Below are 16696 nucleotides of genomic sequence, written 5' to 3' on the forward strand. Positions count from 1 at the left end.
AAGCTGGCAATTAGCCGACAGCTGAGCGGCCAGCCCAGAGGAGGAAGGGCTAAGCCGGCCCTGACAAGAACGAGGTGGCGTACAACTCTACATCAAAAAAAAGCGTAGTCAAGCATAGCCAGAGTCCCGTAGCCAGATCGGGTAGTCAGCCAGTCCAAAGTTCATTAACCAGATTGGGTAATCAGCCAGGCCAGAAGTCAGGGATCCAAGGAGAGCACAGCAAGCAGGATAAGAAGCCAGGAGGGATGTCAGCAAGCCAGTCTTGAAACAAACAGCAGGAGATGGTTCCTTGTGATGCGACCAATGTGAAGGCAAAGAAAAGAGTGAGCTGGAAGGCTTTAAATAGGCAGGTCAGACGAGCATCATCGGGAACAGCTGGTAACTGTGGAAAGAGAAGAAAGCTGGCAATTAGCCGAAAGCTGAGCGGCCAGCCCAGAGGAGGAAGGGCTAAGCCAGCCCTGACAAGAATGAGGTGGCGTACAACTCTACGTCAAGCCGAAAAAATGAAGTTCAATGCTTCCGAGCATGCGTCGAATTGTTTCCGAGCATGCGTAGGAATTTTGCGCGGCAGAATTGCTACAGCCGATCGGTATTTCCGATCGAAACTTTTTTCGTCTGAAAAATTGAGAACCTGCTCTCAACCTTTTGTTGGCCGAAATTGCACCAGCAATTTTCCGATGAAAAGCTCTCATCGGTCTTTTTCTGGCCGAAGTTCCCATCGCGTGTACGCGGCATTAGAGTCAATTGTCCGCCATCGAAGACTTATATTTGTCGATTCCCATGAGAATTCGAGACGTTTTGGAAGCCAAAAGCGGTCCAACACCATATTAGGTCATGATTTCTTTCTTTCTACCTGGTGTTTCCGTTTTTCTGTCCAACCCCTGTAGATGGATTCCATTCACAGCATTTAGTTTGCAAACCCTTATCCAAACCCTATTGAGATCCTTGAGGTGGATAGATCCCAACAAAATAAATTCAGGCTATTTTCAAGCAGAATAGGCAAGGGAGTGTCAAAAAAAAAAAGGGCACGGGGAGATGGGTACTACCCTTGGAAACATGTAACATGAAAAAAAGTCATAATAGTGAAGAGAGGGTCCTCCTTTGTATGAATGAATGAATGAATGAATGAAATACTTGTATAGCGCACAATGCGAACTGAATCGCCTCTAGGCGCTGTGGCGAGCTTTGATCATCTGCTAAAAGAGGAAGGTCTTGAGTTTTTTCCTAAAAGCCAGGTGATTTTCTTCCAGGCGGATGTTGATTGGTAGAGCATTCCATAGCCGAGGCCCTTGGACAGCGAATCTCCGATCCCCCTTGGATTTATACCGGGCTTTGGGCACGAGGAGGAGGTTTTTGTTGGCTGATGGAAGACTGCGGTTTGGTGTGTAATGATTTATTTTCTCCATTAGGTATTGCGGAGCTTCTCTATGCACGCATTTGTGGGTGAGGCAAAGGGTCTTGAACGTGATCCGATTTTTTACGGTTAGCCAATGTAAGCTCCTCAGTGAAGGAGAAATGGATTCCCAGGGTTTTTTTCCTGTTATCAGCCTTGCCGCCGTGTTTTGGATCAGTTGTAATCACACAAGTTGATATTGTGGTAATCCTATGTAAAGCGAGTTTGCGTAGTCCAGTCCTGAATTAATGATTGTTCCAACTACCACTGCTTTGTCATTCTTTGGGATAAAAGGGATGAGTCTGCGGAGCATGCGCAGCAGATGGTGAGATCCACTGACTACAGATACTATTTGCGCATCCATTGACATTTGTGCGTCTAAAATAACCCCGAGACTCTTCGCTTTGGTCTTTGGGGAGATAGTCTGCCCAAAGACGGTTGGTGGAGACCAGGAGGTTTTGGTTGCGGGCTTATGATTTGGGTGTAAGATAAGAAGCTCTGTCTTTGATTGGTTCAGCTGGAGGGAGTTGGTGGTCATCCAGTCCTCTATTGATTTGAGGCAGTTTTCAAGTTGTTGTTGGTGATCTTTTTTTCCATTGATCCGAAAATAAAGTTGCGTGTCGTCAGCGTAAGAGTGGAAGCAGAGATCTGAGCATCTGATGATTTGAAGGAGTGGGCGAATGTAAATGTTGAAGAGAACGGGTGACAACGGAGAGCCTTGAGGGACTCCGCAGGTGACTGCCCGAGTTTCGGAGAGGAATTTTCCTAGTTTCACTGTCTGTGACCGATTTCCTAGGAAGGACGCGAACCATTGGAGATCTATGTCTTGGACTCCGGCTACTTCTGTGAGGCGGACGAGTAGAGTATTGTGATCTACTGTATCAAACGCTGCACTTAGGTCTAGCAGTACGAGGAGACACGGCTCTCCGTCATCTGCTGCTTCGAGGGCGTCATCCCAAATCTTGAGGAGAGCTGTTTCTGTTCCATGACCTGGACGGAAGCCTGATTGCAGCGGGTCCAGGAGTTTGTGAGTATCCAGGTGAAGTTGTAGCTGATGTACTACAGCTTTCTCCATGATCTTAGAAATGGTGTTGAGGCCCTTATTTGGGCTACGGTTATTTGGATCCTGAGGGTCCAGGTTTGGTTTCTTGAGTAGAGGTTTGACGATGCCTTGTTTGAGGATGCTGGGAACAATCCCTTCGTGGAATGATCGGTTTATGAGGTGGGTTATGGTTGGAGCCACGATGTCGGAGCATTCTTTCAGTAGTTTTGTGGGGATGATGTCAATAGGTGAGGTACTGTCACGCAGTTTATTAATGATGTTTTTTGCAGTGTCTACGGTAATTGGGGATAGTGAAAATTTTGGCGGTTGCGGTATGTTGGTGCAGACATCCTCTTTATGTATTTGCTGGCTGAGGTTGGATGTTTTCTTCTGACAAATTGTTTCCCTGATGGTTTTGACTTTATCGATGAAAAAATCTGACAGTTTGTCACAGTAATCCTGGGATTCGCTTTCTGGGGGTTCTAGGCACACCGGATTCATTGATTGATTAACCAGTTTAAACAGTTCCCGTGGTTGATTTGCGGCCGTTGAGATTGTATATGAGAAGTGGTCCTTTTTGGCTTTGAAGATTGCTTTCCGATAATTCTCTGTCAGACCTTTGTAGTTAAATAAGTTTTCCTTGGTGGGATTTCTTCTCCATGTTCTTTCCGCTCTTTTGCGTTCTTGCTTTAGTACGGAGAGGGAGCTATTAAACCATCCAGCATTTTTCTTCCTGATGAGAGCCCTGCGTTTTGGTGCTACCGAGTCTGCTGATTGCAGTAATGCCTTGTTCAGGGAGTTGAGTGTTTCCTCCGTAGAGTGGTTTAAGGTTATTGTAGATATTTTTTTGGACAGAGTGGTTTTGAAGGCTTCGGAGTACAGTTTTTTATGTGATCTGGTCCAGTGCGTTGTTACAGGTTTCCGTTTTGCGTTGGTGATGTTGGTAGTGATTTTGAATTTGATGGCGTGGTGATCCGTCCATGGCAGAGTTATGTTGTCGAGTATGTTGACGTCGATGTTCTGTTTGAAAATGAGGTCCAGGGTGTGTCCTGACCCATGCGTGGGAGTCTTTATCAGTTGCCGGAGACCCAGTTCTTCTAGTTGATTGATGCAGGCAGTCGCGATAGGGGTCTTTAGGCTCGTTTGCCCAAAGGTTGAAATCTCTGAGTGCCAGGAAATTTTTGAATTTTAGGGTGTGCATTGCAAAGGATTCCGTGAGGGGTGAAAGAAGATTGGACTTTGGTCCCGGTGGTCTGTAGCACAGTAGAATATGAGTGGTGTCATGGGGTGTTGGTTGAAGATGTAGCGTCAGGGTTTCCATAAAAGACACTGGGTTCTGAGATGATGGTTTAGTGAGATCCAGGTGACCTTTAAAGATCACTGCTAGGCCTCCTCCTTTTTTCCCTATCCGGTGTTCGGTTAGGATCCTGTAGTTTTCCGGCACCAATTCGGTGAGGATGGTGTTGCAGTCAGAGGTTAACCAGCTTTCGGTGATGAAGAGGCAGTCTACATTGTTCTCGATGATGAAGTCGTGTACTTCCAGTCTATGTTTGACTGCAGACCTGGCGTTAATCAAGGCGCAATCTAATTGTAGTGGTCGAGTAGATGTCTTCCTGTGGTTGAGAGCTGCTTGTCGTCCGGTTTTTAATAGTTGTTCGCTTTGAAGTATTTTTTGTATGGAAGATGGCAATGTGGTGTTGATGTTCCTTAGGCCGCGTACACACGGGGCGGATTGTCTGCCCAACTAAGTTCGTCAGACAATCCGACAGACAGTCCGTCCAAACTTTTGACTGAACGGACTTGCCCACACACGGCACTTTTTGAGCGGACTAATACGGCGGACTAAGTCCGCCATACAATCCGCTCTACTTTTGAAATGAACGGACTCGCCCACACACGCGGAGAAAAGTCCGCTCATTTCGAGCGCGTCTCCAGGTAGGCGGGGCCCGCGAAGGAGACGTCGCTGGCCCCGCCGCCTGGAATGGACTTAAAGGGGAACCCCAACTCCGAAAAAAATCGGCGTGGGGGTGCCCCCCAAGTCCACAACAGACCCTTGTCCGAGCACGCTACCCGGCCGGCCAGGAAAGGGGGCGAGCGAGCCCCCCCCCTCCTGAGCCGTACCAGGCCGTGTGCCCTCAACATGGGGGGTGCCTTGGGGAAGGGGGGGCGCGCGCCCCCCCCACCCCAAAGCACCTTGTCCCCATGTTGATGAGGACAAGGGCCTCTTCCCGACAACCCTGGCCGTTGGTTGTCGGGGTCTGCGGGCGGGGGGCTTATCGGAATCCGGGAGCCCCCTTTAATAAGGGGGCCCCCGGATACCGGCCCCCCACCCTATGTGAATGAGTATGGGGTACAATGTACCCCTACCCATTCACCTGTAAAATAAAAGTACCAAAAAAAAACACAACACACGAGATAAAATACTTTATTGCACAGCTCCGGGGGTCTTCCGTCTTCGGGGGTCTTCTCGCCGGACTCCTCCGCTATCTTCTTGTAGCTCTTTTGCTAGCGGAGGAGTCCGGCTTTCTTCCTCCCCGCCGCCGGCCTCTTCTCCCGACTTCGGGGGTCTTGTCCCCCTCTTCGGTTCTTCTGCCGGGCCACCGCGCCTTCTTATAGCTCTTTTACAGGCGGTGGCCCGGTCTTCTGTCGCCGCTGTCGCCGCCGCCTTCCGTTCTTCTTCTTCTTCTTCTTCTCCAGGAGATGTTGCCTCGACGATCTCTCCGGCCGGAATGCCAGAGCCGCGCTGCGCTGCCACTTATATAGGGACAATGGGGCGGTGTCACATGGTATATGTCACATGGGTTGGTCACATGGGTTGATGTCACATGGGGACTATGACATCGTAAGGGGGCGGGGTCACCATGTGACACCAACCCATGTGACATATACCATGTGACACCGCCCCATTGTCACTATATAAGTGGCCGCGCAGCGCGGCTCTGGCATTCCGGCCGGAGAGATCGTCGAGGCAACATCTCCTGGAGAAGAAGAAGAAGAAGAACGGAAGGCGGCGGCGACAGCGGCGACAGAAGACCGGGCCACCGCCTGTAAAAGAGCTATAAGAAGGCGCGGTGGCCCGGCAGAAGAACCGAAGAGGGGGACAAGACCCCCGAAGTCGGGAGAAGAGGCCGGCGGCGGGGAGGAAGAAAGCCGGACTCCTCCGCTAGCAAAAGAGCTACAAGAAGATAGCGGAGGAGTCCGGTGAGAAGACCCCCGAAGACGGAAGACCCCCGGAGCTGTGCAATAAAGTATTTTATCTCGTGTGTTGTGTTTTTTTTTGGTACTTTTATTTTACAGGTGAATGGGTAGGGGTACATTGTACCCCATACTCATTCACATAGGGTGGGGGGCCGGTATCTAGGGGTCCCCTTATTAAAGGGACACTGGACCATAGACTCGAAAGGCTCTTCATGGACAAAAACTAGAGTTAGTTGTGCCTTGGAGACACTGGACCATAGACTCGAAAGGCTCTTCATGGACAAAAACTAGAGTTAGTTGTGCCACCCAATGTCTTATGCTTTGTTGATGGTAACAGTGTGGTCAACTCTCCTTCCTTTATAATGGCCTCAATCGATGACTCCTCAGAACCTCTAAACACCCCAGAGCTTATGCTATGTCAAAGACAAAATGCTGTTATGCTGGTCCACAGCTAGTGCTCCTTGGAGCCATGAGCTACACTGAACCATAGACTCCTACACTGGACCATAGACTCGAAAGGCTCTTCATGGACAAAAACTGGAGTTAGTTGTGCCACCCAATGTCCTATGCTTTGGTGATGGTGACAGCATGGTCAACTCTCCTTCCTTTATAATGGCCTCAATAGATAAGTCCTCAGAACCTCTAAACACTGCAGAGCCTATGCTGTGTCAAAGGCAAAATGCTATTATGCTGGTCCACAGCTAGTATGCCTTGGAGACACTGGACAATAGACTCGGAAGGCTCTTCATGGACAAAAACTAGAGTTAGTTGTGCCTTGGAGACACTGGACCATAGACTCGAAAGGCTCTTCATGGACAAAAACTAGAGTTAGTTGTGCCTTGGAGACACTGGACCATAGACTCGAAAGGCTCTTCATGGACAAAAACTAGAGTTAGTTGTGCCACCCAATGTCTTATGCTTTGTTGATGGTAACAGCATGGTCAACTCTCCTTCCTTTATAATGGCCTCAATAGATAACTCCTCAGAACCTCTAAACACTGCAGAGCCTATGCTGTGTCAAAGGCAAAATGCTATTATGCTGGTCCACAGCTAGTATGCCTTGGAGACACTGGACCATAGACTCAAAAGGCTCTTCATGGACAAAAACTAGAGTTAGTTGTGCCACCCAATGTCCTATGCTTTGTTGATGGTAACAGTGTGGTCAACTCTCCTTCCTTTATAATGGCCTCAATCGATGACTCCTCAGAACCTCTAAACACCCCAGAGCTTATGCTATGTCAAAGGCAAAATGCTGTTATGCTGGTCTACAGCTAGTACTCCTTGGAGACATGAGCTACACTGGACCATAGACTCCTATACTGGACCATAGACTCGAAAGGCTCTTCGTGTACAAAAACTGGAGTTAGTTGTGCCACCCAATGTCCTATGCTTTGGTGATGGTGACAGCATGGTCAACTCTCCTTCCTTTATAATGGCTTCAGTCGATGACTCCTCAGAACCTCTAAACACTGCAGAGCCTATGCTGTGTCAAAGGCAAAATGCTATTATGCTGGTCCACAGCTAGTATGCCTTGGAGACACTGGACCATAGACTCAAAAGGCTCTTCATGGACAAAAACTAGAGTTAGTTGTGCCACCCAATGTCCTATGCTTTGTTGATGGTAACAGTGTGGTCAACTCTCCTTCCTTTATAATGGCCTCAATCGATGACTCCTCAGAACCTCTAAACACCCCAGAGCTTATGCTATGTCAAAGGCAAAATGCTGTTATGCTGGTCCACAGCTAGTACTCCTTGGAGACATGAGCTACACTGAACCATAGACTCCTACACTGGACCATAGACTTGAAAGGCTCTTCATAGGCAAAAACTGGAGTTAGTTGTGCCACCCAATGTCCTATGCTTTGGTGATGGTGACAGCATGGTCAACTCTCCTTCCTTTATAATGGCCTCAATAGATGACTCCTCAGAACCTCTAAACACTGCAGAGCCTATGCTGTGTCAAAGGCAAAATGCTATTATGCTGGTCCACAGCTAGTATGCCTTGAAGACACTGGACCATAGACTCAAAAGGCTCTTCATGGACAAAAACTAGAGTTAGTTGTGCCTTGGAGACACTGGACCATAGACTCGAAAGGCTCTTCATGGACAAAAACTAGAGTTAGTTGTGCCACCCAATGTCCTATGCTTTGTTGATGGTAACAGTGTGGTCAACTCTCCTTCCTTTATAATGGCCTCAGTCGATGACTCCTCAGAACCTCTAAACACGCCAGAGCCTATGCCAGTGATGGCGAACCTTGGCACCCCAGATGTTTTGGAACTACATTTCACATGATGCTCATGCACTCTGCAAAGTAGTTGAGCATCATGGGAAATGTCGTTTCAAAACATCTGGGGTGCCAAGGTTCACCATCACTGGCCTATGCTATGTCAAAGGCAAAATGCTGTTATGCTGGTCCACAGCTAGTATGCCTTGGAGACCTGAGCTACACTGAACCATAGACTCTAAAGGCTCTTCGTGGACAAGAACTGGAGTTAGTTGTGCCACCCAATGTCCTATGCTTTGGTGATGGTGACAGCATGGTCAACTCTCCTTCCTTTATAATGGCCTCAATTGATGACTTCTCAGAACCTCTAAACACCCTAGAGCCTATGCTATATCAAAGGCAAATGCTGTTATGCTGGTCCACAGCTAGAATGCCTTGGAGACATGAGCTACACTGGACCATAGACTCTAAAGGCTCTTCAAGCTGCGAAGTGGCTGCCAAATATCCCCCCACCCCAATATCAGCTTGTACCAGGCCACGTTGTGAGTGACAATCGCATCAACCCGCTGGCTGTCCTTCTACTATGAAATTTTACATACAAGTAACTTGCTTGGCACAAGGCCTGAGCATGGCAGTTTAGAAGTTCCTTGTTAGGTACCCTGGCTTTCAGGGTGCCCCATAGGGTTGCCACCTCATCCCTTTAAACCCGAACACATATGAATTACACAGGTTTTTGAGGCTAATTTAATGCAGATAAGGCACCAAATGAGTTTAATTACCACCTTAATCAGCCTCAGAACCTGTGTAATTAATAAGTGTTCATTTTTTAAAGGGATGAGATGGCAACCCTAGTGTCCCACGGTAGGCCAGAATAATGTATGGCCACTTTGGGCAGTTCTCCTGGCCAAATTGTAGCATCAGCAAAAGCTTCTGCCAACTGCCTGATATGTGAAACGTCTACGCGCCGAAACGTCACCACATTGGCCATGCTGCACCAATAGCACTATGAAAAAAGGCTACAGCAGTAAGCGGCATTAGAAGGCTAAATCAGACATCAGAATGGTGAATTCTAATGAGGTGCTCTTGCTGGAGTACACAATTCATGGTTACCCAACAAAAATAATTAAAAAAAAACATGACATAAGAGAACATCAAGTTTTGGAGAAGAAAGGGAACGCTTTCTATAGGACTTTCTCTAAAAAAAAAAAAGCCCCTGGACATAGTTCTACATAAAAACAAGAGCATTTTTAGGCACAATGGGTGTGTATTTGGGAAACCCATGCTATTCTTATCAAATCCCTGATGAAGGGATATTATTTAACCCCCTAAAACACGTTGAATCCTTCAGATTTCTGAATTTTATCACCAATAGATCTGTATGGACTCCTAAGATTACTTTTTTGTCCATCTCACCCGGATTTCCCATTGACCCTGTTTTGGCCCATGTCTCGGATCTTTTGTTAATCATCAAGTTTTAGCTCGGCTTAATGTCTTACCTTTGGCAGCTCTACCACAAAGACGGGACACCCCCAAAACAGGGGAAAGGGCCTACACTGAGAAATCCAAGTGAGATAGACAAAAAGAGTATCAGCCAATCCCTATTTTTCCCTCTAATTTTGGGCCATTTTCACACTATTTGATGTGTCTTGAGGTTGCAGTTCCTCTGCTTTCCAGAAGGTGGTGATATCACTTTTACCCAGACAGAAAGTCTCTATGGAAGGCAGACAGGAAGTGATGTCAGGTACAGACAGGAAGTTCCGGGTGAGAGGTGAGTCGGTAGGAAGTGGAGAGGAGACATTTCTGGACCTGGCAGTAGAGAAGGTATTAAGATCTTATTTTCTATTTATACCCGGTAACCCCCCCGTCATGTCCGTCCTCTTCCTCCATAGTCACTGTGACGTCTTTTATCTCCAGCAGATGATCATACACACATATATAGAATTTGGTGAAAAGGTCATTGGTCGGAACGCAACATATCTGAGGAAAATGTACCGAAGGTTTAGTTCCATGGAGGAGTGGGAGTATTTAGAAGGACACAAGGATCTCTACAAGGACGTCATGATGGACAATCAGCCGCCCCTCACATCACCGGGTAAGAGGAGACTTTATTGTAAAGGAGAGAGCAGTACGGAGGCTCCACCTAGATCCCCCATCATCTGATAAACACATAGAAACAATGTATTCAGTCAGTGTGTGTGTTTCCTACAGATGGATCCAGTAATGGGAACCCACCAGAGAGATGTCCCCGTCCTCTGTATTCCCGGGATTCCACACAGGAAGGTCACACCATCCCCCACCATCATCAGGTAGATGAGGAACAATCACTGATAGTTATGATTTATACACCTGTATGTTTATTACAATTAATGTTTTATTATTTATCCAGAACGAAACCTTCGGGGATTATAATATTATTGTTAAAGAAGAATATAAAGAGGAGGATGAGGAGTATGGTGTGATGGAGACATTTTTAAAAGGACACAAGGATGTGATGGAGCCACCTAATACCAGGAACCCACCAGAGAGATGTCCCTGTCCTCTGTATTCCCGGGATTCCCCACAGGAAGGTCACACCATCCCCCACTATCATCAGGTAGGTGGAGTTGAGGGTCGGGAACATAAAGTGATTGAACACTCTGACATGTGGAGATGATGTGTGGACTCTACAAGATGATATTTTCTATGTGATCTCACATCATAAATACTTCTATGTTACAGATGATATTTTCTGCCATTCTGTTGGTTTAGGGTGAAGATCGGGTGAACATGAAAGTTGAGGGTGAAGATCTGATGAACATGAAAGTTGAGGGTGAAGATCGGTTGAACATGAAAGTTGAGGGTGAAGATCTGATGAACATGAAAGTTGAGGGTGAAGATCTGATGAACATGAAAGTTGAGGGTGAAGATCTGGGGAATATGAAAGTTGAGGGTGAAGATCTGGGGAATATGAAAGTTGAGGGTGAAGATCGGGTGAACATGAAAGTTGAGGGTGAAGATCTGGGGAACAGGAAAGTTGAGGGTGAAGATCGGGTGAACATGAAAGTTGAGGGTGAAGATCTGGGGAACAGGAAAGTTGAGGGTGAAGATCTGGGGAACAGGAAAGTTGAGGGTGAAGATCTGGGGAACATGAAAGTTGAGGGTGAAGATCTGATGAACATGAAAGTTGAGGGTGAAGATCTGGTGAACATGAAAGTTGAGGGTGAAGATCTGGGGAACATGAAAGTTGAGGGTGAAGATCGGGGGAACATGAAAGTTGAGGGTGAAGATGGGGTGAACATGAAAGTTGAGGGTGAAGATCGGGTGAACATGAAAGATGAGGGTGAAGATCTGATGAACATGAAAGTTAAGGGTGAAGATCTGATGAACATGAAAGTTGAGGGTGAAGATCTGATGAACATGAAAGTTGAGGGTGAAGATCGGGTGAACATGAAAGTTGAGGGTGAAGATCGGGTGAACATGAAAGTTGAGGGTGAAGATCGGGTGAACATGAAAGTTGAGGGTGAAGATCTGGGGAACATGAAAGTTGAGGGTGAAGTAGAAGAGATGTATGTGAGGGATGATCAGCAATATACGGAGGAGGCTGGAATGACGAGGACATTCATAGAGGAGGACACTCCTACAGAGATCAGCACAGGTGACCCATCATATATTCTTCTCTTATCTCTGCTTTGTTACTGCTCACTGATTGGTCCAGAGTAGTAATGAGCCAAACACACCTGGGTTCGGTTCAAGGTGGCTTCAGCAAACATGGTTAAAGTTTTTTGCTGAAACCAAAACCTTTTGAAGTCAACAGGAGCTGAATGTTAAAAATTTAGTTCTGCCCATTTTGTAGTGTAGCGCTACCCCCAGAGGAGCCGCCTGTTCATTTAGACATTTGTCGGCATAACTGAAGATGACACAGGCAGGGATAGAAGCTGCTGTGATCTCTCCTTTTCAATCCTGCTGAGACAGGTGTCCTTCGTTACAGGTGGTGGGATTGCTCTCTAGTCCAGTCTGATCCCACCAGGCATCTGAATCACACCTCACACTGCATGATGACTAGTCTCTCCCAATGATGATCAGCTATGGAAGAGTTTCATTCAGTCTTCAGCCCAGTATTTTTTTTTCCCACATACCTGCTTGCTTCAAGACAGTTCTTCTCCTTTCCACCCAGCTTGCAGACCTCACACTCCTCTTTGTTCAGCCAATCACCTCCTGTATCAAATTAAACCCAACCAAAATGGCTGCTCCCTGCACTGGAGACACTCCATAGATGAGATTTGCAAAGTGGTCTCTATAAAGATGGCTGCTGCCCTTCTGCATTACTGAATCCTTATTTTAACCCTGTCCACACTGCAGAAAGATAATACAGCAGCAACAAAGGGGACCAGAATTTCTCTTTAGTAACGCCCGCTGACCCACTGAAAGACAAAAAATCCCACCACTCACCAACATGAGCTGAGAGCTCGAGCAGATGACAGCTACAATAAATAAAAGGTTGGGGTCTCCCAGGTGACATCATTGACTATATTTGGAAATGACAATATTGGGTAGAGGTCACTGGAATTTCATTGGTGACATTGACCAAGTATGGTTATATCCAAATATAATTAATGCTGTTATCTATGAGACTCTCATTTACGTAAACATTCATGTGGGAGGGTCCAGTATCAGGATGCCCCCCTGTCGTTAAAGCAGATTCCAATAAGCCCCCAGCCTGCAGACCCCCCCCCCCCCCACAACAACCAGGCCAGGGTTTTGGGGAAGAGGCTTGGTCCTCATCCGCATGGGGACATGCTCCTTTGCCAGATGGCTCTCCCTTGGTTAGATAACTTGCCCAGGTTGAGGGCATGTGGTCTGATATGGTTCGAGGGAGCGCACTTGTCCCCCTCCTCTCCTTGTCTGCCAGGTTGCACTCATAATATCGAGGACATTCATAGAGGAGGACACTCCTACAGAGATCAGCACAGGTGACCCATCATATATTCTTCTCTTATCTCTGCTCTGTTACTGCACACTTATTGGCCTAGGCTTGTGGTTGTGTGAAGAGCATGGACCTCCCAGTCCCCATTGGTTCCTGCTCTTCTGACAAGGCTGTGTAAATGTAGAAGTGATCTGGGAGGACCAAAGAACCTTTGACTGAAGAGGGGGGAAAAGTCCCGGCTGGTTGGGACCTCCACAGAGAACATCTCCTCACTCATATCTACCTGATCCAGATGGGATCTTGATGGAAGTGAACTAACCCTCTCATATCTATTGATGATGTTTTTATATTTTTCCAGGACACGCCATGGAGAAACCCTCGAAGGATCATCTCACTTTATCTCCAGGTTGTAGAATGGAAGATGAGGACATCACAGGAGATTGTGGAGGAGAAAAGACAATGATCTCCACTATGGATGGTGGACTTCACAGTGTGGATAGACCATGGAATCCCTCCGACTCTGAGCAACCTCGTACTGTGGGGGATGGTGCCGGGCTTCAGGGGGAGGAGACATTTTCCTGTCCTGAATGTGGGGAAAGTTTTAATTCTAAATTAGGTCTTACTGAACATCTGAGATCTCACACGAGTGGAAAGCTGTATTCCTGCCCCGAGTGTGGGAAATTTTTTTCAAAGAAGTCCAGTCTTTGCAGACATCAGAATTTACACACGGGCAAGAAACCGCATTCCTGCCCCGAGTGCGGGAAATGTTTTTTACAGAAGGTCCATCTTTACATACATCAGAAGACTCACACGGGCGAGAGGCCGCACTTCTGCTCTGAGTGCGGGAAATGTTATATACAGAAATCAGACCTCGTTAGACATCAAAGATCTCACACAGGAGAGAAGCCGTATTCCTGCTCTGAGTGTGGCAAATGTTGTTCAAACAAATCAGACCTTGTTAAACATCAAAGATCTCACACGGGGGAGAAGCTGTATTCCTGCCCTGAGTGCGGGAAATGTTTTTCAGAGAAGTCCACTCTTTCCAGACATCAGAAATCTCACACGGGCGAGAAGCCGTATTCCTGCGCCGAATGCGGAAGATGTTATACACAGAAAGCGAAACTTGTTATTCATCAGAGATCTCACACGGGGGAGAAGCCGTATTCCTGCCCTGAGTGCGGAAAATGTTGTTCGGATATATCAGACCTTGTTAAACATCAAAAATCTCACACTGCGGAGAAGCCGTATCCCTGCCCTGTGTGCGGGAAACGTTTTTCAGAGAGGTTCAGTGTCTCCAGACATCAGACTTCTCACACGGGTCAGAAGCCGTATTCCTGCCCTGATTGCGGGAAATGTTATACACAGAAAGCAAAACTTGTTACGCATCGGAGATCCCACATGGGGGGAGAAGCCGTGCTCCTGCCCTGAGTGCGGGAAATGTTGTTCAAATAAATCAGACCTTGAAGTAAATAGTACAATAAATATTATTGCACCTATGTATTAACTTGTCTATTCCCACTAGTTAGCTAGTCTATTAAAACTCTGATCACATGTTACTGTTGATATCACTAAAATACAAGGTTAGCTATGAAATCAAGCACACTGCTTAATAAAACAACGTCTTATTTATTTCCCTAGATAATAGGAAACGCTTAACACGAGAATACTAAATAAAGATATTACAAATCATATAACCAGAACATATAATACAAGAACATAGTTTCATAGTTAGTAAGGTTGAATAAAGACACCAGTCCATCTAGTTCAGCCTGAGTGAGTGTCTACTCCTGCGCACTCACATCGGTCCCTACCCTCAAGGAGCCCCCAATCTAAGGTCCCCATTCATATTCTAGGGCCAATTTTGGACAGAAGCCAATTAACCTACCTGCATGTCTTTGGAGTGTGGGAGGAAACCTGAGTACCCGGAGGAAACCCACGCAGGCACAGGGAGAACATGCAAACTCCAGGCAGGTAGAGTCGTGGTTGGGATTTGAACCAGTGACCCTTTTTACTGCTAGGTGAGAGTGCTGACCACTACACCACTGTGCCACCCATCAAACAACATCAAAGATACTTATCGCATGGTCTCCTCGGCTGGACTCAAAATGGAAGAGAGCGAGCCATGCGGCTCGGAAAGCCACCAGCGAAAAAGGGTAGAGGCAAAGAGAGCGCTCTCTCACTCGTTCAGTCTTTTATACTTTGATCATACACCATCCAAACCCAACCCCAGTGTCATCCCATCTAGACTTTTGACGAATCAGTATTTATGGGGATTATATTACTGTCTGTTCTGCTGTATTGGCCTCTAGGGGCAGCATTGTCCATGTCTATGTACCCTGGTCAATCTTCAATGCCTTTGATCTTTGATCTTCTGTAGCAGGACATTCATCAATCATCTTGTCAGCTATGGTCCCTTTCTAGTCCCTTTTATGGTCCCTATGAACTCATTCTTCAATGCACACGCCGATCACTGGGTCGCAGCCAATGATTCTGAGCTTCCCCGAACACAGCTCTAAACAACACAAAGCTGTTTTAGAAACAGTAATAAAAGGGACTTTAACCAACCCCCATCCACGCTATAGCCGAAAGACGGCTACAGCGTGGAACTAATTTGCCAGGAGGGCGTCCATAGAGAGTCCCGGATGGCTAAGACATTCCTTGACATCTCTGGAGAGAGCTGGGGCTCAGGTAAGTAATTAGGAGAAGCTGCTACACACAGAAGGTTTTTTTTTTTTAATCTTATTGCATAGAATGCATTAAGATAAACCTGCATTTATAACTCCTTTAACATATTCCAAATAGTATCATTATATCCAATAAGCTGCAGAAAAAACCACGGGACAGGTTTCAAAAGGTAAGTCAGAAATCTTTAGAGAGACTAACTTGGAGTATTCCAAGTAATAGCATAGTCCATAAGTAGCAAGGAACCCAGAGAAAGGGCATCAGTCACCCCAGAATCATTAATTTGCCCCATTGGATGTTCTTCAGCTCCCACAGATGCTGTCACACATCTCTGGCTTCCCCTTTGAAAACTCTCTCATGTTTTTTTCTGCAGATTATTGGATATAATGATACTATGTGGAATATTTTACGTTTATAGAAAGATTCCTTTGGCCTCCATTTGTTCCCTATATGGCCCACTAATACCTGTGGAGTCAGTTCCTTTGGATCATGAACCTCAGTGCATGAACATGCACCTCCTTGTGCTGTTTATTCAATTCTTGGATATCGATGTTGTAACAAAATATATCTAATGCTTTACGGGTCCTGAAGAAACCGACCGGCGAAACATGTCGCGTGAAGAGCAATTGTCAACAACATAAAAATCTGTATTCAATATTCCTTGCTTCCAAGAATTGCATAAACAGCATTTACAAGGAGTCACTGAAGTTCATTCACCAAAGAAACTGACCCACAGGTATTAGTGGGCCATAGGGGGAACAAATGGAGACCAAAGGGATTTTTCCATGAACTTTAAATATTCCAAATAGTATCATTATATCCAATAATTTTCAGAGAAAACCACGGGAGTGGTTTCAAATGGTAAGCCAGAGATCTTTCCAGAGACTAACTTGGAATATTCCAAGTAATAGCATATTCCATAAGTAGCAAGGAACCCAGAAAAAGGGCAACAATCATCCCAGAATCATTCAATGGCCCCCATGGATGTTCCTCAGCTTCCACAGATGCCGTCACACATCTATTGGCTTCCCTTTTGGAACCTCTCCTGTGGTTTTCGCTGCATCTTATTGAATATAATAATATTATTTGGAATATTTTAAGTTTATAGAAAGATCCCTTTGGTCTCCATTTGTTCTCTCTATGGCCCACTAATATTTGTGGGGTCTGTTTCTTTGGAGCATTAACCTCAGTGACTCCTTGTGCTGTTTATTCAATTCTTGGATATTGTTGTTGTGACAAAATATATATAATGC

General features: G+C 46.2%; 1 protein-coding gene across 1 annotated transcript in view; it reads left to right on the forward strand.

Moving 5' to 3' along the window:
* The window catches only part of LOC143955461 (uncharacterized), a 133530-nt gene that overhangs the window by 58024 nt on the left and 58810 nt on the right, over window positions 1–16696 (forward strand). The window contains exons 21-24 of the mRNA XM_077465504.1: window positions 10072–10164; window positions 10245–10451; window positions 10607–11492; window positions 13120–13750. Of these exons, the coding sequence (XP_077321630.1) occupies window positions 10072–10164; window positions 10245–10451; window positions 10607–11492; window positions 13120–13750 (1817 nt within the window). The remainder of the gene's footprint in view (window positions 1–10071; window positions 10165–10244; window positions 10452–10606; window positions 11493–13119; window positions 13751–16696) is intronic.

The sequence above is a fragment of the Lithobates pipiens genome, unplaced genomic scaffold (genome assembly GCF_037356315.1).
Source record: "Lithobates pipiens isolate NorthernLeopardFrog02 unplaced genomic scaffold, aLitPip1_a1.2 Scaffold_35, whole genome shotgun sequence".
Classification (NCBI taxonomy): Eukaryota; Metazoa; Chordata; class Amphibia; order Anura; family Ranidae; genus Lithobates; species Lithobates pipiens.